This window comes from Sus scrofa, chromosome 14 (genome assembly GCF_000003025.6).
Source record: "Sus scrofa isolate TJ Tabasco breed Duroc chromosome 14, Sscrofa11.1, whole genome shotgun sequence".
Taxonomy (NCBI): Eukaryota; Metazoa; Chordata; class Mammalia; order Artiodactyla; family Suidae; genus Sus; species Sus scrofa.
In genome coordinates this window covers 35,720,731-35,746,775 of record NC_010456.5, presented here as the reverse complement: position 1 = coordinate 35,746,775, position 26,045 = coordinate 35,720,731, and the positions used below count along the sequence as shown (strand labels likewise).

Here is a 26,045-nt window from a genome sequence, read left to right as displayed (position 1 = left end):
TTTCCCTGACCTTTGTTTGCCTCTATTTTCCCTGCTGTAAAATGGAGCCATGCCAGCTCCCATTCATGAAGAGGTTCAAGGAGATGCAAGGCTCTTAAAGAAGGCTACAAGTATCATGGGCTCGGAATTCTCATTACAAAAGCTCATTTCACCTTGAAAGCACTACAGCATTAACTAGATCTGCCTAATTACATTGTAGAGAAATGCCTGGCATTTATTTCACCCAAATGTGACAGCAATTGGGGTGGTCACCTGTCAAAAATGTCCCTCTGCCAGAGAAAGAGAAACATAAACTTGCAGTCTTATCTGATTATCAATGAAGGTTTGTGCAGGTTTTTTTTTAAAGGTCTAAATACTGGGTACATGATAAAAGAACAGTTCCTTTTAGCAATATGCCTGCTGTCATAGGTCTCCAGGCAAGATATTATATCTGATAAATAGATATGGACAATAGATAATGTCTATATTAATATCACTAAAACGTGGTCCTCTCCTGCAGCTCACCCGAGACGGGGACGATGGTGTACAAAGAGGCAGATGCCAGACAGGAGACTTTTTTCTTGTGACAGTTTGAGCTCCCCTGCTGCAATTAACTTTTTCTCCCCCTCCCTCTCCTCCTTCATCTCAGGCACTGCAGTTCAGTAAAAGGGGGCCTGTATTTTCCTCCCGCTGATGGAAGTTGATTAGCAGTCAGGTGGAGTGATGCTCAGGGGACAACACAGCGGATTAATTAAATCACTTCTACTGGCTAAGTGGTGACACTTTGATTTATAGCAGAGCTCACTCAACCAGACAGCAGCTTTTCTTGCATGCCGAAGGAGAGAAGGGCCACACTGGCCACTGGTTGGAGGCTGAAGGCTTTGCAAACTCTAAAAACAAGCATCCCAGTCATTAAAGCAGTGGCCCCCTGCTGGGCTCTTCTCTCTGGGGCAGGGGGATCTGCAGGCTCAGGAGAGGAGCTGGAAAGAATGGAGTGGCCAAGGCAGGCCAGCAATCTAACAAAAAGCCAGGGGATCCATTTTAGAACACACAGAACCCTTCTGACCCTTGCAGAAAAGCAGGCTTGAAATGGCTCAGTGCAGGTTTTCTCTAGGTCTGTCTCTACCGAATGGTTTGCTGGCATTGCATCTAAGCTCACCCTAAAGACACAGCCCTAGTGTGGTCTTGTCGAATTGACTTAGGGGTGTTTTGACTATTTTCCATTACAGCATGGGGTCTTCTCAATGAGGAGCCCTCAGACCAAAACACACACGAAAGCTGAGCTCTTGGTGGTATGTTTTATGTTATGAGCTGGATACATCTTGTGGTTGATCTTGTTTCAGTCTTTGTTTGGGTGGCTAGGAAGCTCAGAGCTGACTGTGCAGCACAAACTGCAGGCCCTCACACATGCCCCTGCATATGAACACCTTATGGATTCCATGCAGAAGTCTTTCTCAACTCTCCCTGCACTCAGAACACTTAAAGTGTTATCTTAAAATGTTTGGGGAGGGGGAAGCCTATCTCCAATTCCTTTAGGAACAAGGTCATATAGGATAGCAGTCAAAACCTTAGACTTCACAGCATAATTTAGCAAACTCTAATTCTCTTATAACCTGTATTGGAGAAGGGTGCTTATTTAGAAATAAATTTCTGGGTCCCACTGCAGACTTTCTGAACAAGAACAAGTCAAGACAGGACCTGGGAATCTCCTAAGCAACCCCAGACCATTTGAGAACTATTGTTTCAGAGTTAGAGAGCCCTCAAACCAAATCTCAGTTCTACCAATTAACAGCAGGTCACCTCAAGCAAGGTCCTTTATCTCTTCAGCTTTCCTTTTCTCAACTATAAAATGGCATTGGTGAGAATTAAATCAGACGTCTGTAGGTAGGCAAACACCTCACATGGCTGGCTGCAAACCATAAGAGTCAATAAATCGTGAACAACCCAAGTGGCCATCAACAATGAATGGCTAAACAAAGGTAGTATACACAGATATGGAATATTATTCAATTGTAAAAAGAAGGTTCTGACACCTGCCACAACACGGGTGAACCTCGAGGACATCATGCTCAGTGAAAGAAATCAGATACTAAGGAATAAATATTGTATGATTCCACTTACATGAGGTACCTAGCGGAGTCAAAGCCATGGAGACACAAAGTAGAGTGGTGGTTGCCAAGGGCTTCAGGGGAAGGGGAGTTAGTGTTTAATGGGTACAGTTTCAGTTTGGGAATGAAGAGTTCTGGAGCTGGATAGTGACAATGGCACAACGGTGTGAATGTACTTCATGCCACTGAATTGTACACTGAGAAATGGTTAAAGTGATAAATTCCGTGTTATATATATTTTATCACGATAAAAAATAAAATAAATGGTAGATACTGTAACCACTGCCACCACCGACAAACCAAACTTATCTTGGACCCCTCTCAAATCCCACCTTGCTCCCTCATATCCTCTACAATCAATTTAGCAACAAAGCATCTGGTTGAGGTGTGGGAGAGAGGAGAACAGACGATGAATGGGAAAGAAATGACAGTATCTAGCCCTCTCATTGTTTTTTCTTTAACCCAGGAGTCCCAAAAATCCCCAAGATGCCTCAAAACGCTTACCCCAACTGCGAAGGAAGCTGATGCAATATCAAATATTAAAAGGGTAGAGGAACTAGCATAGCTTTCCATATAAATGAATCTACTAACATATATGAAGATTGCTTTTAAAATTCAAATATAATTATTTTTTAAAAGGCATCCCGTGAGCTCTGTCTCTCTCCCAACACTGACACTTCTGGGCCCTTGTCATGCTCCAGTGAGGCGCCTGTTGGCAGCCAGCCCAAAGCACTTTGTAACATGCCCTCCAGATCCTAAGTGAAAACTGATCAAAGAATTGGCACCGGCAAAGGCAAGACTGAAATCAGCTCTCAGAGGGGTGGGGCTGGGCTATTGTCCCTCTTTGTGGGAACAGCTGCTTAACGGGGAATTGGAGCAGCGTGATTATAATATGCAGACGGGCCGCTCAGCTAACAGAAACAGGCTTAAAGTACTCTGGGGGCCTCCACCTTGCACTTTGGCAAAGAGCTATGCGAGGATGCTGTGTCAAACCTTTTTGAAAATGTCTCCTTGACATGGAGGGTGAGTAAGGGCGCCGGCGAATCTCATTACAGCCCCCACGCCTCCCTCTGCTGTTCCCTGGCTCCCTTTTCTTGACTGCTGCCAAGGGGGAGCTGCATGGGGGTCACCCTGCCCCTGGTTTTAATCAGGATAGAGGAAATGCAGGGAAGGAGAGCTGTGGTTACCTGGGTGAACCTGGGAGCCCAGCTCCTGAGTCCTGTGGGCGAAGGTCATGTGTTGGTCTGCAGATCAGAGCCTACAGGTTTGCAGACTCCAAGGGTGGGGGCGGGGAGAGGCTGGGAAGATGGAGTGAGTCTCATACGAGTTCTTATAAATGCTAATGTCACAGAGAAATTCATCTTCATTGTGCTTGGCACAATCCTGACACCAGGGACCTCAAGGAGTCCTGTGGACACACCTGACCTCTGGTTCCGCAGACCAGGGGAGGGGAAGGAGGTGATCCTTGAGGTGTTAGGCTCATCCACATTCCCCATCTGACATAATCCTCCCCCTGCTGATATCCCCTTCACCAGAAGAGGAAACTGCCCATCAGGAAGGAGAAGGCAATTTAACCAAGGTCTCCTAGGAGAAAGTGGCAGGCTAGGACACACCCTCGGTCTGTCCCACTCCAAGGCCTTTTGTTTGTGAGTTGGTTTTGCTTTTAATTGCACTGCCCTAAGGAAACAGATGCACTTCTTTTTCTAGAGGGAAAAGTTGGCTGCTCCCAAAATCCTGCCTGCCCTAGTTCCCAGCAATTTCACCTCCTCTGCCCATCAGCAGCTAAAAGGCCCCCTGGTCTCCATCTCTACAGTGACTGAGAGGGAGATGCAGAGGGAGAGGGGGGAGCCAGGGAACAGTTTTCAAATGAATATATGCATGTGTCTCTCCTGCTAATCACTGGAATGCATTTTCAGGAGAGGTGAGCAGAGGGATTAGCTGCAGGACTCCCATTAATGTTAACTTTATTTCAGTAATGAGGTGCCAAGGCATGGAACAATCACGGTGGCTAATACGGTGTAATCACAGTGATGAGATACGCATGCTGGGAAGGAAGGGAGAGGGAGTGAGAGTCAGGAGGGGGAGGCCACTCACTGGTAGGGACGATGACACCAAAGAGGCAGAGGGAGCAAAAAGGAAAAGAAAAGGGAGGAGGCAGGTGAGCCCTGCCAAAGGCTGGGCTGGCTAAAGGAAGACCCCAGGAGGGAGGAAAAAGTCATTTGCCAAAGTCACACAGCCAGTGGAAGACTTTCAGTTTGAAGATAGATTTACCCTATTTGCTACACTTTACCATATTCCCCTTCCACCCCCCTGCCCCTACTATGAAGAGAGGGTGAGAGAACTGACGTGCACACACCAGGACCTAAAAGAGCAGCACCAGAAGGAAGAAGTGGTTTTGCAAGTGGGCATCCCTGACCCACCATGACACTGGTGCCTGGCTGTGCTGGTGGGCTCACCGTGCCCAACCACGGCTGTCCACCTGGATGTCTTGGTGCTGCTGGGAGAAGGGGATGAAGGAAAGGAGGAAAATCACCCTCCTCAGCCAAGTTCTAGCTACCACCTGTGGCCAGAAAAGAAATTCCAAACGCACCCACAAAGAGAAGCTGGAATGTTCGCTGGCTCTCCAGACCACCCAAACTCTTCATTTGGAAAATGCCTGCTGGCTGAGGCTGTTCACTCTCAACAGAGTCTAGTGTCTCTGCAGGCTCATGGAGCACCTGTGGAAAAGACAGCTTATCCCCGGAATAAGCACTTCTGGGGAAGGGCTCTGGAGCTGCCCTTCCACAAGGCCCCTAGCCTAGGTCTCCCGAAGGCTTCTCTGTGCTTTAAAGAACTTGCAGGAGTCCAAGGTACAGCATTTCAATGTCTATAAGAAGTAAGACACACTCTGTGGGCCAGTCCTGCCCCAAATCCATGACCCTAATGCCCCAGGTGTTGCTTAGAAGCATGAAGTTCATAACATTCAACGTATTTATGGGGCACCTGCCATGTTACAAGCTCTATTCTATGCCCTGGGAATATGGCAGGGGACAATTTTAAGTCCCTGCTTTCATAAGGCCTACATTCCAGTGAAGATGACAAACAGTCATTTCCTCACAGTCCTGTCGGAGAGTGCTGTGAGGAAAAATAAAACACTTGGATGAGAGCAGAGCAGTGATTCTTAACTAGGGGGATGCTGCCCCTCAGGGGACAGTGGGCAATGTCTGGAGACATTTTTGGTCGTCACAATTGAGGAAATGCCACTGCCATCTGGTGGGGAGGGGCCAGGGACACTTCTCAGCATCTTAAAATGCTCACGACAGCCCCCACTGCAAAATATCATCTGGCCCCAAATGTCACTAGGGCTGAGGCCAAGGACCCCTAGCCTGGGGTCCTAGCCTGGAGAAGACAGAGTGTGCTCTTCAAGGAAGAGTTCAGGGAAGGCCTCTGTAGAGGGGCACCTGAGCAGAGACCCAGGGGAGTGAAGGATGCCTGTGGGCAGAGGGGAGGCACCCACAGGGCACACTGCTTGGGGGGAAAGGGGATTTCAGTGTAAGGGCAAGGGAGGCTGGGGGTTCCGAGTAGGACGGTGAGGTGCTCTCACCTACCCTTCCAGAGGGTCTCTCTGCCTGTGGAGAGCAGAGAAGCAGGAGGACCAGTGGTAAGCCTGAATGCATCATCTAGACCAGAAACCCAGGGGCTTGAACAAGAGCAGGAAAGGTAGGGTGACAAGAAGTGGTCTGAGGCAGAACAATGCCATCAAGGTAAACAGAGTCTTTAGGACTTGCTCATGCATTAGATGAGGGTGTGACACAGAGAGGAGTCAAGAGGGATGCTTGAAGCCCACATTGCACTAGGTCCCTGGCCTAAGTGCATCCCTGAAAAATGTGACTCCTCCCATTTCTCCCCTTAACCCAGTCGTTCTCAACTAGGGGCAACTGCCCCTCTCCCAACCCAGGAAATATTAGGCTGTGTCTGGAGACACTATGCGCTGTCACCACTGGGAATGAGGGCTGCCACAGGCATCTAGTGGGCAGAAGCCAAAGTTGCTGCTCCACATCCTTGTGCACAGGACGGCCTCCTCCTGTCCTACCTCCAAGAATCATCTGGCCCCACATGGTAACAGTGGAGGGGAGGAATCTGGCCCCACCCTGGCCCACTGCCCGCCTTCTCTCACAGAGGGCCTGGCCTGCTAGCTTAGCAGGACTTCTTCAGAGTCTGTACAATCCAAATCAATGCATGTCGGTGGCTAAGGTCCATATTAACTACATCTCACTTGCTTCTGACGGTGACACAGATCAGATGCTGCTTGTGTCACCGCTGCCACCACATGAAACAAGAATGTTGGAGAGCAAATTCATTATCCAGCCGTTAAGAGCAACAGAGCGTATGCACGTCTCTCTCAGCCTGGGGTACCTGGGGGCCAGCCCTGCTGCATGATTGAGTGGCTGCCAGCCTCCTCCTCTCCATAACCTTGACACGCCGGGCAGGGTCTCCCATGCACCACCTACAAATCCAAAAGGCAAAACTGGCAGCAACAAACAGATGCATTAATGTGTTTCATGCCCCCATCGCCACCAGACTTTCACAGGGGGAAAAACAAAAACAAAAAACCTCCATTTGTGAGGTTTAATATCCTAGCTGCTAGAAATCAGATTCAGCAGAAGGAAGAAAATGTGACGTCAACATAGGGATCCATTTGTATTCAGTCATATTTGCTTAAAAGCCAGTTTTGGGTCTGCAGGTTATTCTTGCTGGCTTGGACCTCAAGCAACAAGCTATCACACTTCCAGGTGGTATCTTTAAGGAAAGCTAATTAGGATTCCCGACACTTGTAGCATGAAACACTTTACAATTTTCTTCAAAGCAATTTGCCAACATTAGCTAATTAAAACACCCAGCCTTCCGTTGAGGGACAATGGGAAGAGAGTAGAATCTTCATTTCTCTGCATCTGCCTGAGGGTTAAAGCTCCAAATTCCTGGTGCTTCCAAGTGGTGGGGGTCTTTCTCTGAAGAGGGCCTTTCATGGGAGCACTGAAGAAAGACTCCAGCCCTCTAGCACTTTATCTCTAAGTCTGAGCAATTAAGAAGGGTCCCCTAAGCCAGAGGTCAGCACACCATAGCCTGCAGGCTGGTTCTGGTCCTTGACCTGTCTGTGTTAATAAAGTTTTACTGTAATACAGCCATGCCAGTTTGTGTACATATTTGTGTCTCTGGCTGCACTCAAGCTACAACAGCAAAATTAAACATTTAAAACAGAGCCCATATAACATTCAAAGCTTAAAACACTATTGGGCCCTTTACAGACAAGTTTGCTGACTCTTGCACTCCTGCCTCTTCACATCCACCTTGACTGTATCTTCCACCTGGAGGGGTCAAACTGTCCCAGCCCTGACCAGACTTGTCTCACACGTCCATCTCCAGGTATCTGTGTCATCAGTGGCCAAAACGCAAGAACCAGCAAATCTACGTGGGGGGAAAAGCCTTCTCCATGCATGACAGGGGTCCAGCTGGGACATGTATGTGTTGTGAGCAGAGGGGCAGAGAGAACCCAGGAAAGAGCACTGTTGACCTTCACTTAAAATCATTTCTTTTTCCTTTTTTTTTTTTTTTTTTTTTTTTTTGTCTTTCTGCCATTTCTTGGGCCGCTCTTGCGGCATATGGAGGTTCCCAGGCTAGGGGTCGAATCAGAGCTGTAGCCACCAGCCTACGCCAGAGCCACAGCAACTCGGGATCCGAGCCGCGTCTGCAACCTACACCACAGCTCACGGCAATGCCAGATCCCTAACCCACTGAGCAAGGGCAGGGATCAAACCCGCAACCTCATGGTTCCTAGTCGGATTCGTTAACCACTGAGCCACAACGGGAACTCCTTAAAGTCACTTCTTGTCTTATACCATCGCACCCTATGGGAAAGCCACGTGCCCCCTCAGCTTGTTTCCTCTAGTGTCAAGTGGGAAACATCATCCACTTTGCAGGGCGGCTGTGCTTTCAAGAGCCTTTTAAGACGCTATTGTCAACGTCACATAACACTCCCTCCCTCGAAGGCCACAGAGGAGGACCAACCCCTGTTTTCAAGTCCTGGCCTGGCAGCTCTGCTCCCAGAGTCTCATTACAGTTATTAGCAGGATACCTCAAATGAAGGCCTTTGAATAAGTGTCCTCGGACAGCAGAAAGGTTACATCATTCAAAACAGGAGGGATTTGACTCACTTCCCCAGTAAAAGTGAGAATTAGGAAATGTTACAACTCAATAGACTGTTTCTCCCTTTTATTTCATTTCCCTAAGAATCGCAGGGCCGGCCTTCCCCCGCAACTTATCCCCAACATTCCTCCTCCCCAGGCCCCGTCACCCAATCTGAAAAAATCCCATGCTCAGAATTTACTCCCCTCTTTTGAGCACCGCCCATGGTAAGCCTCTGGTTGGAGGAAGAACATGAGGATGAAGCTCATCAGGTCCCAGGGCTGCTGAGGATTAGAGGGAAGGGTCAGGGGTCACCGATGGAGTCAATTTCCTCTTATCCTCGGGTGTCTGATGGCAGGACTGATGTGACTCGTCGGCTTGGGGGTGGCAGAGATGTTCTAGACACCCCCTTCCATTTTCTCCCAACTTCACTACTACATGCTTATCTGCCTTTATCCCACATGTTGTTTGTGTGGAATAGCTTGAAGGGTCCTTATTCATCCAGGACAAAACTGCTTTATGAGGGTGCAGGAAAAACTCTGCTGCTGGCCACATGCCCAGCATTCCCCTTATAATGAGGCCCCCTGCCAATCGGCCCCTTGAAGAAGGAGGGGGGCGGGTGGGGGAGGCAGGGCAGGGGTGACCGGCAGACAGGAGAAAGACACTGTGTACAGATGCTGCACAGGCCTTCCAGAATCAGAGGACAATGCGTGTGTGCCCCAGACTGGCAAACCGCCATGTGCCGGATCGGGGTCTTACAGTGGAGATTAGAGCGGGCTCAAGCAGACCCTGAACTTAGGGCCTCCAAACAAGGAAACGAGATATCCCTGCAAGTGGCCAGGATTTTAGCTGGATCCAAACCCCTCATTTCACATTTTGCATCCAGTCAGTAGCACTGCCCACAAGAAGCTTCTGAAGGCAAAGAAGGCTGTTCACCAGCCTGAAAGTCACAGAATTAGGGCACCTCAGGGCTGGAAGATGGAAATGAATATTTGTTGAACATGACATGGGCAAGAAACTTCACATACATTCTCTATTAAATCCCAAAAGGAGACTGTGAGGAGGGTACTGTTATGCCTGTTTTACAAGTAAGGAAACCAAGCTTCAGCAACTCAGTATTAGGGTAAAATGACACTACTAGTCAGGGGCAAAACTGGGGTTTCAGCCCATGTCTTTCTGGCTGAGTCCAGCTCCCTGTGCTGGGCTCCACTTCCTCTATGGGGAATCCCAAGTACAACCCCCATCCCCTCACACACACCACCTCTTTGCAAAGCTTTACTGTACGTATTTTTTTTTTTTTTTGAGTTTTCCACATACAGCCTTTATTTTGTTGAGATAAAGTTTTCTTTAGTTACTATTTCATTGAGTGTTTTTATCATGAAAGGGTGCTGAATTTTGTAAAATACTTGTCTGAATCAATTGTGATGATCACATGGTTTCACTCCCCCTTCCCGTTCATTCTTTTAATGAGAATGATTAATTTTGATTAATTTTCATATGTTAAATTATCCCTGCATTCTTGGAACAAGTACCAGTTGTATAATATGTCACATGTACAATTCTTTTAATGTGATGTCAAATGTACAATTTTTTTAATAGGATGTTGAATTTGGTTTGCTAGTATTTTGTTGAGAATATTTGCTTCAACATTCATAAGGGATATTGGTCATCAGTTTTCTTTACTTGTAGTGTCTAACTTTGGCATAACAGTAATACTGACTTCAGAGCATGAGCATGGAAGTATTCTCTCCACCTGAACTTGTGGAAGAGATCAAGAAGTATTCTCCCTTTAATGTTTGGTAGAATTCATTGGTGAAGCCATCTGGTCTAGGCCTTTCCTTTGTTGATAGGTTTTTGAATACTGATTCAATCCCCTTAGTAGTTTTAAATGTGTTCAGATTTTCTATTTCTTCATGATTCAGTTTTGATAGATTTTTGTGTTTCTACGAGTTTTTGCATTTCAATGAGGTTATTCAATTTTTTACCTTACAATTAGCCATAGTAATCTCTTAGAATCTTTTTTATTTCTGTAATGTCTCTACCTTCACTTCACATTTTGCTTATGAATCTTCTCTCTTTTTTCTTTTTTTTTACTGTACGTATTTTAAAAACACCTTCATTAAGATAAAATACAAATATAAAATGCACACCCATTTCACGTGTATTGAGCCTACCTTAATATACTCAAAGTTGTGCAGCCATCCCTACCATCAACTTTAGAACATTTTCATCACCCCAAAAGAAATCCAATGCCCATTAGCAGTCACTCCTCATTTCCCCCAAACACTAATCAGCTTCCTGTCTCTTTGATTTGCTTATTCTAGACATTTCATATAAATGGAATCATATGACATGAGGCCTGTGGGCACTGGCTTCTTTCACTTTGCATCATGTTTTCAAGGGCAGTCCATGTTGTAGCCTGTGTCAGGACCTCATTCCTTCTTCTGGCTGAATCACATTCCACTGTATGGCTAGGCCACATTTTCGTTTATCCAGTCATCTGCTGATGGGCATTGGGGTTGTTTTCCCTTTTTGGCTATTGTGATTAACACAGTATGAATATTTGTATAGATGTTTTTCAGCACATTTTTTAAAAATCACATTTTTACTCCTTTTACTAAAGACTGAAAGTTATAAACATATGCTTTCTTCATTGAACGATATTGCAGATATTTGTTAAAATGATCAAGGTACTTATGACAGGAGAAGCAGCTGTGTGTGGTAAAAAGAAAGTAGGTCAGAAGATAGGACACAGAATTTATTTATTTATTTTGCATTTATTCACTAAAGACTGATTAGAATGGAGTATAAGGCATTATACTGGATATCAATGATTTCACACCCTGACTGTTCTATCATTCATTTTTTTAAAAAATGTTGTTGCCCCTTCTGTTCTAGAAACAAAGGTCAGTCATTTGTCCTTCCATGGCCTCACTCTCCTCATGAGCAAAGTGGCAGCAATACAGACACCTAGATCTACCTGGGAGGGCTGGGAGAAGCAGGTATAATGATACACTTGAGAGAGTCCTAGACCATCAGGAACTCAACGAATATAATGATAATATGGCCCATTTGACCTGAGAAATGACTTGCATTCATCTTCCTTTCCTCTCCTAAGGTAAGATATTGCTTCCTATTCAATGAGGAAATGTTTCACAGACCAGGATTTGCCCATAAAACAAGAGCCACACAAGCTTCCTTGCCTTGTAGAAAACAGATTCAGTTTTCTTAAGTGGTTGAACATTTAAACCATACCTCTGAAGGTGGAAAGACTTTATAAAGCAACAGGAGCAGATCAGAATGAAAAGAATTAGTTGGTACCTGACAATGTGCTGTGGAGAAGGGAAAAAAGGGAAAGGCCTTCAGTAGAATTTTCAAGTTCCTGGCACCGCATTTTCCCATCTTTGCCAGAAGATGGCGACGTGGCCCCACAAGGTCGCATTACTGCAAGGTTGGCAATGGAATGACAGAGACAGAGGGCACCTAAGTCGTGTGGCTTGGAGACTTGGGCACCAATGGCATTGCAGAGGTCTGGCTGGGCATTGCTAAGCACACTCGTAGGGGAGAAAAGGAGGCATAAGGAATAATGTTGTGTTTAAAAAGGCTACAGGGAGCTGATGAAATTGCTAATGGCTTAAGGTCTAACTCCAGATGTCACCAGAATAAGGAGACTGGGGGGAAGGAGCAGCGAAGGCATCAAAACCAAGAACATTATGCAAGTTAGACTCAACTAATTATCCCTTTATGTTACATCTATTCCAAGGAATATTATCATTCATTAAAAGCCAAGTGGTATTAAACATGATACCAAAAGCACAAGCAACCAAGGAGAAATTAGATAAACTGAACTTCTCAAAATTAGAACTTTCATGCTTCAAAGAACACCATCAAGAAAGTGAAATAATAACTCACAGAATGGGAGAAATATGTTTGCAAAACATGTATCTGATAAGGGACTTGTACCTAAAATATGTAAAGAACTCTTAACTCAAGCATAAAGAAAAATAAATTTAAAAATGGGCAAACGATTTGGATAGACATCTCTGCAAAGATGTACAAACGGCCGCTAAGTACATGAGAAGATGTTCAACATCATTAGTCATCAGGGATAGGCAAGCCAAAAACCACAATGAGGTGCCACTTCATCATTAGAATGGCTACAATAAAAAAGACAGACAATGACAAGTGTTGACAAAGATGTAGAGTAATTGGAATCCTCATACATTGCTGGTGGGAATGTAAAATGGTACAACTGCTTTGGAAAACAGTCTGGCAGTTCCTCGAAAGGTGAAACATTGAGTCACCATAAGACCCAGCAATTCCACTTCTGGGTATATACCCAAGAGAACTGAAAATGTGTGTCTACACAAAACTTGCCCACACATGTTCACAGCAGCATTATTTACAATAGCCAAAAAGTGGAAACAACCCAAATGTCCATCAACTGTTGAATGGATAAGCAAATGCGGTCTATCCAAAAGATGGAATATTATTCAGCCATACAAAGAAAGAAGTGCTGATACAGGCTACAACATGAGTGAAGTTTGAAAACCTGCTACTTGAAGGAAGTTAGTCACAGAGCTCATACTCTGTATTATTCATCCATAGAGACAGAGGTAAATTAATCGTTGCCAGGGATTGGTGGGGAGGAAGAATGGGGAGTGACTGCCAACAGGCATGGATGGGGTTTCTTTTGTGGGGATAAAAAATTTCTGGATTAGGGAGTTCCCGTCGTGGTGCAGTGGTTAACGAATCCGACTAGGAACCATGAGGTTGAGGGTTCAATCCCTGGCCTCGCTCAGTGGGTTGAGGATCCGGCGCTGCCCTGAGCTATGGTGTAGGTCGCAGACGTGGCTCGGATCCCGCGTTGCTGTGGCTCCGGGGTAGGCCGGCGGCTGCAGCTCCGATTCAACCCCTAGCCTAGGAACCTCCACATGCCGCGGGAGCGGCCCAAGAAATGGCAAAAAGACAAAAAAATAAAATAAAATAAAATTGAGTGTGACATACAATAAAATTTACTCAAAAAAAAATTTCTGGAATTAGTGGTAGCGTCTGCATAACTTTGTGAATATGAAAACCCACTGAATTTATACTTAAAAAAGATGAACTATATGGTACATGAATATTTCAACAAAAAAAAGTTTTTTTAGGAGTTCCCATCATGGCTCTGCAGAAACAATTCTGACTAGTATTGATGAGGATGTGGGTTCAATCCCTGGTCTCGCTCAGTGGGTTAAGGATCGGTGTTGTGGTGAGCTGATGCAGATGCAGCTCGGATCTGGCAATGCTGTGGCTGTGGTGTAGGCCAGCGGCTACAGCTCCATTTCTACTCCTAGCCTGTAAACTACTGTATGCCTCGAGCACGGCCCTAAAAAGACTAAATAAATAAAATTTTTAAAAAGAACAAAGTACTGACACATGCCACAACTTTGGATAAATCTTAAAAACATTATACTACATGAAAAGAACCAGTCAAAAAGACCACATACTGTATGATTCCATTTTTATATGAAATGTCCAGAATAGGTGAATCTACACAGACAGAAAGTAGATTTGTGGTTGTCTAGGGCTGAAAGGATTGGGGGGAAATGGGGGGGCAGTAATAGCTAATGGGTACAGGATTTCTTTTAGGGTGATGAAAATGTTCTACGATTGTGGTGATGGTTGTACAACTCTGAATATAGTAAAAGCACTCAACTGTACACTTTAAATGGGTGAATTATATGGTAAGTAAATTGTACCTCAACAAAGCTGCTACAAAAAAAAGGGAGTTCCACAGCTGCTGGGTCACACAATGGGGGAGGGGCAGGGAATGGCAGGAAATACACCATTCTCTTTGATACCATGTGAATGTCGCCCCCTGGAGTTGTGAAATGAAATGTGGGCTATCACCCACCTCCCTGGATCAGTGTATTCTTGGCAGGGGCAGTGATCCTGGCTACCTAACTCCACAGTAGGCCTGGTGTGCAGGCCACTTTCTCTGCCTCCTGCTCTCCAACTCAGAGGTCAAGGGCCCCGTTCAAGGGCCATTCATTGGGTTACAAAATGATAAATGGAACTGCAGTTTTCTTTTATGTTAAATATATTAACGTACATAAATACGTATGTAAAGAGATATATATCAAATAGTGGTTATCTACAGATGGAAGGATTATGAAAACTTTTACTGTTTACTCTCTAATTTTCTATAGTGTAACGTGTCACCCAGTACTTAGAAAAAAAATACAAAATTTAGAAAAAATTCATATATGTATATTTAAAAACATGTCATTTTACTCTACAAGTGTTCCCTGCCTGCCTCACTCAGAGTTACATTCCTCTCTCCTCACTTGTAAAATCCTGTATGACAATTAGTGACAAAATTGCCTGTGTACCCCAATAGACTCTATGCTATCTGAAAGCAGAGATCATTTCTAATTCAGCATTCTATCCAACATCCAAAAATTTTGTATGCTTGGTACACACGATAGATGTAACTAAATATCACTCAGCATTCTGTCTAAAACCCATATGAAAAAAATTTTTTTTTGTTTTGTTTTTTTTTTTGTTGTTGTTGTTGCTATTTCTTGGGCCACTCCCACGGCATATGGAGGTTCCCAGGCTAGGGGTCCAATCGGAGCTGTAGCCACCGGCCTACGCCAGAGCCACAGCAACGCGGGATCCGAGCCGCGTCTGCAACCTACACCACAGCTCACGGCAACGCTGGATCGTCAACCCACTGAGCAAGGGCAGGGACCGAACCCGCAACCACATGGTTCCCAGTCGGATTCGTTAACCACTGCGCCACGACGGGAACTCCCTGGAAATTTTATTATAGACTTTGCATCCTTTGAGGCAAGAAGAGTATAATGTCCTTAATGCTTTGTATTAACATGAAGGAAGTATTTCCCTTTTGCCATTGCTGCCAGGAAACTCAACTGCATCAAGAGTGTTGCTGACCATATCTGCATGTCTGCATTCTATTTTAAAATGGTTCTAATTTAATGTCTTACCAGTTAGTATTATATATAAATACACAGCATTTCCTCAAATTCTTTTTGAAAAGAAACAAGCTATACTACGGAGTTCCTGTTGTGGCGCTGCAGAAATGAATCCGACTAAGAACCATGAGGTGTGGGTTGGCTCCCTGGCCTCGCTCAGTGGGTTAAGGATCCAGCGTCACCATGAGTTGTGGTGTAGGTCGCAGACGCGGCTCGGATCTGGCGTTGCTGGGACTGTGGTGTAGGCTGGCAGCTGTAGCTCAGATTAGACCCCTAGTCTGGGAACCTCCATATGCTGCAGATGCAGCCCTAAAAAAAAAGAAGAAAAGAAGAAAGAAACAAGCCATACTAGTGCAGGTCTAGGAATGAGGCAGGACTAAATCAATGGTGCCTATGCTGTCCAAGCATAAAAAACTTTCCCTGGAAACACAAAGCGACAGTTTATCCTAAGGAGGATGGAAGCATCAACATCTGAGGATGTTTAGGTACTATATCCCCCAAACCAGAGGTTCAGGATCAACTCGATTTTAATTTCCAGAAGGCTGTCTTCCAGTCCTGTATACTCCCCAGCACAGAGCTAGGCACACAGTAAGTGCCAAGTAAACACCTCCTGAATGAATGACTCGGGCTGGCAATTCCACGTCATCATCATTCAAGGGACAACAAAGTTTAACCCAGGGTTCCTCCAACTCGGCACTGTTGACACTGGGGGCTGGTTAACTCTTTGTGGGGAGTGGGGGGGGTGGCTGTGAGCAGCACCTTCACATACACACTTTGTGACAATCAAAAATGTCCTCACACATTGGCTGACATCCCCTGGAAGGCAAATTCTCCCTCCAGTTAAACAGCACAGGTTTAAAGCAGCACTTTCCATGTCCTGAAGCTACCAGCTAGAACGCTAGAATGCCAGGGCTTGAAGGAGACCTATGCACACTCCTGTGTACACTCTCACAGATGGGCAAATAGGCCTGGAAAAGAAGAGATGCTGGAGGCAGGGAAAATTCAGCAGCTCAGTGCTCCTCCCTGCCCAGGGTTGTCCTTTGGGTTTGCATAGTAACACAGCATCAGTTCCCTGAAGCACTGTATCAGTCAGTGCAGGCTGCTGTAACAAAATACCACAAACCAGGGAGCTTAAACAATAGGAATTCATTCTCCCACAATTCTGGAGGCTGGAAGTCCAAGGTCAAGGTGACAGTAGGTTTGTTTCTTCTGAGGCCCTCCTTTGGTTTGCAGATGGCTGCCTTCTTGAAGCCCTGGTGTCTCTCCCTCTTTTTTTAAGACACTGTCCTATTGGACTAGAAGCTACCCTCATGGATTCTAATCCAAGTTTCATTGTAACATAATCATCTCTCCAAAGGCTTTCTCTCTCTATAGGTTACATTATGATGCACTGGGGGTTGTGACTTCAGCATATGAATTCTGCAGGGAGACAATTCAGCCCATTATAAAGACTCTGCTCAGTAGGGAAAAGAATATTAAGATAGAGCCCTCTCACCATGGCTGTGCTGAAAAGCTAAGTTCCCTCCTCTTTCAATGCATTTTTCAAAAACCCTTCCTGGCTGGACCAGCAATGAGAAGATGAAACAGTTTGCTTAAATCAAGGATGATCCAAACCCAAGCCTCAAACAGTAGGCTTCAAAGCAAATAACCCCTCCTCCATCTAGGACCTCCTCCTCAGCGCTCAGAGCCCAGGGTGCACCGGGGCTAAAGTCCAGGTCCAAGAGCAAAAAAGATCTGGATTCAATCATTACCCTGGTTTAAACCTCCTAAAGACAGTGTTTCTGCAAAGAAATTAATCTGAGTTAATTTCCTTAGAATGAGGATAAAAAGACCTACCGCATAAAGATAGTTGCTAGGATTAAATAAGTGGCCTTTAGTGCTAGAATGATTGGAAGACAGTCACTGCCATCACAATGTGCCTAGACTATGCCTGAGTACGCCTTCCCAGGCTCTGAGGTTGGCCTGTGGCTCCACCATCTAATGGTACAACCTGGAGCAAAATTTAACCTGAGCATCAGAGCTTGCTCCTACAATGAAGATGAGAAAGAACACCTGCCTTAGAAGATGGTGCCATGTCAAAGTGATGGCACAAGAGTAGGACGGTATGTTGTAAGCACTTCCCAAATGTTTTTTGTCTGAGCAGGAGTGGTCAAGAGACCATCCTACATTTTGCCTTGCTGAATGAGAGAGGAGGAAGAAGGGGGCAGCCATGGACACTTAGTTAACCTTGGGGTCGTTGATGGCACCAGCAGCAGATCTACTTCCTTCTCCCTGCAAAGGATGCTCCCCTGAGTGCCTGTGCAAAAAACTGCAGGCCCCCAGGAAAGAGTCCTGGTCTGTCATCACCACCAGGTGGTCTTCCATCTACAGAAAGCTTCACTGTCTTAGGGAGAAGGAGTCGAGGTACGCATGGGTCCCACCCCATCTCCTGACAAGGATTGTGCTGAAGACAGAAAACCTATGGAACTGGTGCCACCAAGTGGCGCAGAAAGCAACTGTTGGTGCTTGTGCCCCCAGCACCTCCTTCTTCTCTCCTACCCCCACTTCATTTTCTTCCTATCTCTCCATCCTCTCTTCCTCCATCTTTCCTTAAAAAAAAAATGCCTGTGAACATCTTTTAACTTGGCAGCCATCCTTGGAGGTCTGAAAAGGCTGCGGTGAAAAGACAAGGTTTCAAGATCACTTTGGACTCAACTCCTTAGTTCCTCCCTGTGCTAAATCAGGTCAATGAGCTTATTTATGTCAAATAAGTGAGCCCAGTCGACTGCTAAGCGGCTGCAAGACCATTTATCTCAGCTTCCAAGCTGGCACTCAGCAGGCAGCAGGCAGGGCTCAGGAAGGGCACGGGTGGCAGGGCCTGAGCTCTCGGAGCACACCCTGGATTGCTGCCCAGATGAACCACCCAGACACACACCTGCTCCGACCCCAGGCAAGAAACTGAGTCCAGCACGTGCAAGGGACTCCAGGCCTCTGAAACTCTGGACGGGAGCACAGATTATTCCAGCTCCAAAGAGCACCCACAGAGCACTTGGGAACATCTTCAGAAAGAGACATCCCTTGTGCCCTCAGAAATCATCACATGGGCCAGACACCTGACAAAGCAGAGCTGGCTCTGAAGGAAACTTGGCTGCTTTGAGCTCAGATTATCCTTTCCCCAGACCTGACATCCAGAAAGATGGTTCTCCCATGTCCTTCCCAGCCATTTTACATATTTTAATTTTTCAATTTCTGCATTTAGTGATTCACTGAAATGAATGACATGCCTGGGAGATCTGGGACAGGGCTCCCCACAGCTTCTCCTTTTAGCTCTCTCAAGGAAATCTAAGTCTGCCGTGACAGGCTTCAACCTCAGCTTGCTCCATGCAGGTCAGCTCTGGCTGTGGTAGAATGCCTGTAATTTATTTGTGAAGAACACAAAGACTTGTTTCCCCACCATGTGAAGATCAGACAAGGAAAAGGGATGCAGAAATGCAATGCCAAACTTGTTGCAGGTCTAAAAGGGCTTTCAACTCTACCCTGGTTTTATTTTAGAGGCTGGATGATACAAGTAAAAGGCACAGTTTCCCTGCTCTGTAAATTAATTAGCTATAATTGGTTTAAGTCAATGTAACAGGAACTGTTTATTTTAAAATAAGTACAGCAGTCTACCTTTATTTATGTACTGACACAAAATACACATTTGTGTACAAAATACAGGCAAAACTTCACATCAAAACTTTAATTAGTGGTTATTTTGTGGGGATGGAGGGCTAGGGATCCATTTTGGCACAATTTAATTTCATAATTTTAAAATGTAATTTCCTACATTTTCAGTTTCTGCCTAGTAACCATAAAAGAAAAGCTTTTGAGTGATGACTACAGAAGCCCTTAATAAGGATTCCAAGATGCTTTGAGTATCTCAGGTTAAGCATGTCTAAATAATTCAGCACTGCATTAAGGTACAGCTACAGAGCACAGTGCTGCGCCTCCCTGTCAAAAGACAGCTGTTCTTATGATGGAAAACACAGCCTCTGTCTTCACAGGTGCAGAGTGGCAATGCATGATAAGTTGGTCCCAGCAGAGAAGAATATGGGGTCTATTTGAAATCTGAGGAGAAAGGGGCAGAAAATGTGGCGCTCCAACCGAAATCTTCAAGAGAAGAGAAGCCCTGGTTTGAGGAAAACAGGCTCCAGATGGTTGGTCTCCACTGATTCTGTGAGAATCAAAGCCAAGGACCAGGCTGCTGGGTTCTGGTCTTGCTTTAACACGTGGCAGGATCTTTGGCACAAAAATCAGAGTTTTGGATCTGCAGGAACCTTAGTGATCACCCTCTTCTGACAAATAAGGAAACCAAAGCCAGAAGAGGTCAATTTATTCAAGGTCATAATGCCTTTGCTCTTGTCAATAAAATTAGGATGCTATTCACACACTTCATACTGCTATTACACTTACACACACATATTCTCTCTCCCCTCCTTAAAATAGTGATGTGTGGCCAACATGGCCTGAAATCTTTTTTTTTTTTTTTTTGTCTTTTGTCTTTTTTGTTGTTGTTGTTGTTGTTGCTATTTCTTGGGCTGCTCCCGCGGCATATGGAGGTTCCCAGGCCAGGGGTTGAGTTGGAGCTGTAGCCACCGGCCTACGCCAGAGCCACAGCAACGCGGGATCCGAGCCGCGTCTGCAACCTACACCACAGCTCACGGCAACGCCGGATCGTTAACCCACTGAGCAAGGGCAGGGACCGAACCCGCAACCTCATGGTTCCTAGTCGGATTCGTTAACCACTGCGCCACGACGGGAACTCCATGAAATCTTGAATTTCACTGAGAGTTAACACTACTGCTTCTCCTGCAGTGAACATTTATGATTTTGTGATAACCTCAATGTAAGCTGACCAGAGCTTGCTTTATTCTACACTGCATAAAAACATTTATGAATTTAAAAAGTTCAAAGACTTGGAGGAACTATTGACCCTACCAAAAACTTTGAAAGTACCTCTTACAAATAAAATGCATTTCCAGCAATGATGTGTTCTGGCTCCTTTGGGTCCACAGACCATGCAGTCCTAAGAAACACGGTTGGACTCCTGTCCAAATGCTTGACTAACGGACTGCCTGGCCTGTTGGCTGTAACTGGGCAGTTGTTTTGTTTATTATAACATTAAAGGCTGTACTTCCGTTTGTTTAAAAGTTGAGCAGTACAGCTCTAATAGCAGACATGAACTGAGTTGTACACACCAAGGTTCATGGCAAGGGTCTGCTGGGAACGGAGTTGGCCAAAGGAACATGACCCCACTGTTCTCCAACTCAGGGTCTGCCAGGGGCACCTGATCCCCTGACTATGAAAGCAGGTTGGACACAGAATGTCACAGATATGTGACTGAGTGAAAATAGGAATCCTGGTACCCAGAACCATCCTCGTGTCATGACAACAAACTATGCAAGAAGAATCCACACAAAGGGCCTGGAAGGCAATGTACTGACGCCAGACTTGGGAAACGTATTGTGTAGGAAAGAACTCTCACAATCCCACTGGCTGCCTTTTTAATTATTACTATGTAGTTAGGTGGTACCTTTTTATAGCAGAATGACTAGCTCTCTGAATGGAATCTGTAGTGACGTTTCCCCTCCCCGAAGCCCAAAGTCCCTCCTTGCAAAGAGCTGCTGTAGGGGGACTGGGGAGAGCAGGTCTGTCAGGAAGGGAGGGGCTGTTTGTAAGCCCACAGGTCATTGTGCAACGGGAGGGTGTGGGTGTCTGCATGTGGACTGTGTCAGCATGCAAGGGACGTCACAGCATAGTAATAATGCCATTCCTGGAGGCAGCACTGGGCTGGTGGAGGCCTGCAAGGAAGCAGCATGTCCTGTGGGATTTCAGGGTAATTTAATCAGTAGCACTTGGGCACGGCAGAAGGCAAGGGCAGGGAAGTAATCAAGTCGGCTCTCAGCTCCTGGTAGTTTTCTTGTTTTATGGAAAGGGGGAAAATACAACCTGAGAGTAGGGCCTCTGCACCTCAGCACCACCAATGTTTGAAGCAGAAAGATCCTGTGTTGGGGGGGCGGGGCAGGGGGGAATCCTGTGGATCCTGTGCCCTGCTGGGTGTTCATCAGCATCCCTGGCCTCCGCCCACCACACACACACTCCCCTCCCTCAACTGTGACAAAAAATGCCTCAGACGCTGCCAACTGTTCCCTGGAGGCAAAGCTGCCCCTTTTTCTGCCCTAGATCAACTTGAAGTTAGTTTTGTTAACATATGAGCCACTTGCTTCTGAGTAATGCAGGGCTGCGAAAGACAAGAAAAGGAGTTTAAGGCCTCCCTCAGTGAAGAACGCTCTATAGGAAAAAGACTGAGAAGAGAAAAACTGGACAAGGTCAGGAACAGCAGTTCATATCTGAATGATAAATGGCCAATCAAAACATGGGAAGGGTTGCCTCACTATAAATTAAATAAATATCAATTAAAACACTGAGATCCATTAGCAAAGTTAAAAAAGATAAGGTGGGATTCTCAGGGGTATGGCGAGAGACACTCCCACACACTTGGGTGCAAGTATAAACTGGTGAAAAGAGTTCTTGGATAAACATACAAAGGTACATGTGGAAGTATATCATCGTGCATTATCTGCGGTAGCCAAAATAATAATAAGCTAAATGTCCTCAGCAGGGGATTAATAACATTACTGTATATCCATGAAATCGACCCCAGGTGGTCATTAAAAATGATCAGATAGGCCTATATGCCACATAGAAGGATGTCCATCAGAGGATTGCTTTCAAGAGGAGAAAGTATTCTCATTTCTGCCTAAAAGTCCTGAGGGAAGAGAAAAAAGATGAGCTGACCTCTAGGTGGTGTAATTTTAGGTTATTACCTTCATCTTCACCTATTTCTGAATCTCCTGCATTTTTAAAATCTTAACATGAATTCTTCTAAAAATGGTAATAAAAATACTACCAAGAGCTCTCTAATTTCCACCCTTCCACCCAAGGGGCCCAATCATTGCAACCTTGCTGACTACCTGACATCAGACCCCTGTTGGGGCTTTACTCACACTGACAAAACCAGCCCATGAGGAGTAGATGAGATCCCACTTCGCAGAGCAGGGCCTGGGGCCAGAAGAGGAAAGAAGACTGCCCAAGGCCTTGCCTTAGTAAGGAAGAGTTACTGACTGTGAGGTCAAATTCTCCACTGCCTCTGAAAAGTAGACCAAATAAGCAACATGTCTGCCCATTTCCAATTTACCTGCAAAGCCCAACGATGGGAACAGCTTGCTCAGAATCTAGCACACAGCTGCCACAGTGCCTTGGCAGTCTCACCCACAGAAGACGCCCCGGATGGCCTCGGAGTCAGCTCTGGGAACAGGCTGAGAGCTGCAACCCTGTTCTAAAATCCTATCCCCTGTTTTCACAAGAGCTGCCAAGCAAGCCTGCCCTTCAATGCCAACTCCAGCATCACAAGGTTCAGAGCTCCCCTCCCGCGCCTCCAAGGCCCAGGCCCTGTGGGTGCCCCTCCTTTGTATGAAGCCATCTCAGAGCCTTTTTCAACAGAATATTTCTCTCCCTGTTAGGACATATATTTATCCCTCCAGCAAGAGGCATGGCAATTAAAATTCAGAACCAGGGGAAATGCTTTGAATTGCTCAATTGCCATTAGCCCCAAATATTATTTAAAACATTTGTTTCTAAACTAAAAGTGTTTTCATCCTTTCTTTAATTTTTTCCTAAAATCCCAATGTGTATCACATATTTTATTAAGCTCTGGGCATACAAAAAACTAAGACAAGGTCCCTAATTCTGGAAACTTTCAATCGAGGGAACCAAAAACAAACCAGAGAGGCGCAGGGAGGGTTCAGGCTGGAACCCTGGGGAGGCCCTATGACAGTCCAGGTCCTTGGATGGCTTCTTTACAGAGTCTGCAGCGCTGTGAGTTTCCAAAACAGCAAATACACCTCTTGGTTAACTGAAGTATCTATCAAGAAACATATTCCAGGACCAAGTGAAAATGATCTCTGAATTACTGACCCAATTTGGCTATTAATGCCACTTCTCCCCTCTTTTGGCCTGCGGAGGGGTGGTGTTGACAGATGAGTCAGCATTGGAGTGAGCAAGGAGAAACAGGAAGAACAGTGAACTCTAAACCAGGGATGAGGTCCTGTTTTGGTTCCATCATGAAATCTCAATGGGGCCCTAGGAAGTCACTTCACTCTATTTCCTCATCTACGAGGTGGGAACAAGCCAGCTTAATTCTCTATCTAAGATGTAGAAACGGTGAAAGCAGTGAAAATGCAAAACATGTTCACCAATATTCAAATGTAGAATAAAGAGGCACTGCTGACCTTTAATAGAAATTGTTTTCACAGTAAATCTATGTCATTGTTCGAGAGTTCAAATAAGCTCAAAGGAGAGGCGGGTCAGTAACAACCACTAGGAGACAGACTGAGTTACCAAAAGGAATGAGATGGTAAAACATACAGATGTGCCCATTATTTTCATATATGAAGTCCAATTTAGCAACAGTGAATACACACAGAATTTGTAAAGCCTGATTCAAACTGAATAGATTTTCTGGGCTCTAACATTAAAAAAACTGCCAGACAGCTGACCCTATAAGAAAGCTGACTTAGGGTGACAAAATACTTTGGGAAGACAAGTGTAAGAAGAAATAAGAGGAAGTTAAGGAAAATTTCCATTGCAGGAATATACAAGAAGGCAAACAGGGCCCAAAGAAAAAGCTCCACTGAAATAAAAATGCTGAAAGTGGATTGTAAAACTTGTGCCCTGCTCCAAGGTCAACAACTGAACCAAAACAAACAAAGAAGACCAGGAGTTCCCACTATGGCTCAGAGGTAATGAACCCAACTAGTATCCACGAGGTTGTGGGTTCGATCCAAGGCCTCATTCAGTGGGTTAAGGATCCGATGTTGGCGTGGCTGTGCTGTAGGGCAGCACCTATAGCTCCAATTAGACCCCTAGCCTGGGAACTTCCATATGACACACTAAAAAGCAAAAACAAAACAAAACAAAACAAAAAAACATGAAGAAGACTTTGCCCAATCCCAGGGTTAGCGAGGGGCTCCAGGAAAAAGGGTAACATGACCCCTGAAAGCAAAGAACCGCTGTACTATTTGGGCATGACGTCTTGATCTGACGACCAAACACACTCAGTCTTGACCAGAGGGGTTGGCATCATATTGGAAACATAGGAGGCCTCAAGCATGTGGACCAGCAGCCTGCATGTCCAGCATCCATGGAAGGCAAATGTGAGTTTCTCACAGCACCTTGATAGAAACTTGGGTTTTGTTCTTCTTTGTCTCCACCTGCTACAACTCCTGAAGCGAAAGCAATAAAGGATGACCACTTACTGTCAGTTGCGAGGTGCATCTTCACCTAGGGATTGCCTTAAAATGGGGTTTCCATGTCAGGAGAGGAGAAGGCCTCCCAGCAGGTGACTTTCCTGAGGCTCCTGCTGTCCCATGGTTGAGCAGACCAGTCATTTCAACAGGGGTGGAGAAAGCGAGAACAAAACCCTCCAGGACAACAAGACAGAATTTCTGGTTAAAAGGTGAGCACACATAGGTAAACAAGCATAACCAAACATCAGTAGGAAAGAACCTGAGACCACAGGGTGCCAGGGGCTAGGAAGTTGGCACAGGATAAGAATGGAACAGCATCTGAGCTTTTAGACAATTTTAAGATGTCAGGACACGGTTTTCAGGGGCTACCCCAAAGATGCTGTTAAAACAAAACAGAAAACAAACCACCTTGAGAGAACACGCACTTCCTAAGAAGTCAAACCTTTTATCTGGGTGAAGGGATTTCAGTCATAGATCTCCAGAACACGAAAAAACAAGAACAATTTCTTTGAATATATTCAACTATCAAGACAAGGCATTTTCCTCTAATATTAGAATTTTCCCACTACTTCAAACAAGTCCAATAAATAACTTTACAGGGAAGGGCCGGAGGAGAACACGCACGGTACCCACAGGGCCCTAAGGAGCCGCAGCGGCAGAGGCACCCAGAGCTGACGCCTCTGCCAGGTTGCCCACAGTCTTGTCTTGCTCCAATGTGACCTGTTGGCATTTCCAACTGTTTACAGAACAAGTCCATCTGGTAAGCCCGGCAGAGAGTAAGGCCAGAGAGCACAACACAAGAAGTGGTTAAGGTCAAGTCTTCTCCCAGTGACTAGCGAGGGGCTTCAAGCTGCCAGTCCTTCGGCAGTCCATCCTCGCCGGCGGGTCATGCGGGGAAGAGCTCGGGAGGGCTCTCTCCATAGCAGTACTTTGCTATGGGATCCCTATAGGTGTTCTCGTGCTGCACGCTCTGTTGGCAAAAGGGAAGAGAAGAGCGCCGTGAGAGAGAGTGGAGGGAGGCTGGCAGACAGAAGCCCAGGCGAGTCCATCTCCAGATGTCACCAAAAGGCTCCTGGGCACTTTCTGGAACAAGGGTGGATGCTCAGCACAGAATGCCAGCAAAGGGCATGAAAATGGAGACAGCATCACCGTATGACCATTCCTTTTTATGTGCACAAGTGAGCTTTTTTAACAACCCAGATGTGACCAGGACAACTCAAGACAACAAATTTTCCTGAAATTATTTTAAGTCAGATTAAGACTCAATAGGTGTTTTGCAACTGGTCCCATGCTTCAAAGGAATTCAGTCCCTGGCACTGAACCCTGCAGAGATGAAGGCGATGCACTTCAAATCGCTTTCATTTGTATGTACCTAAGGGCTGGCACACAAGCCAAAGCCCACAGTACCACACAAGTCTCATATGGCCAAGCAAACTGCAAGTGCGGCTTAACACTGACAAACATCCTCGATGGTTAATTTTACAGCAATT

The 26,045-nt window shown here is 45.6% G+C and overlaps 1 protein-coding gene across 15 annotated transcripts in view; it reads right to left on the bottom strand.

The window, feature by feature from the left end:
- C14H12orf49 (chromosome 14 C12orf49 homolog) overlaps window positions 1-26,045 on the bottom strand; it is a 355,931-nt gene that overhangs the window by 315,056 nt on the left and 14,830 nt on the right. Inside the window, exon 5 of one of the 15 annotated variants that reach the window (XM_003132894.4) lies at window positions 19,565-25,525. The exons of the other annotated variants lie outside the window; for them this stretch is intronic. Within the exon in view, the coding sequence (XP_003132942.1) occupies window positions 25,442-25,525 (84 nt within the window). The 3' untranslated portion in view covers window positions 19,565-25,441. Of the gene's footprint in view, window positions 1-19,564; window positions 25,526-26,045 lie in introns of those variants that run through there. 15 annotated transcript variants of the gene reach the window in all.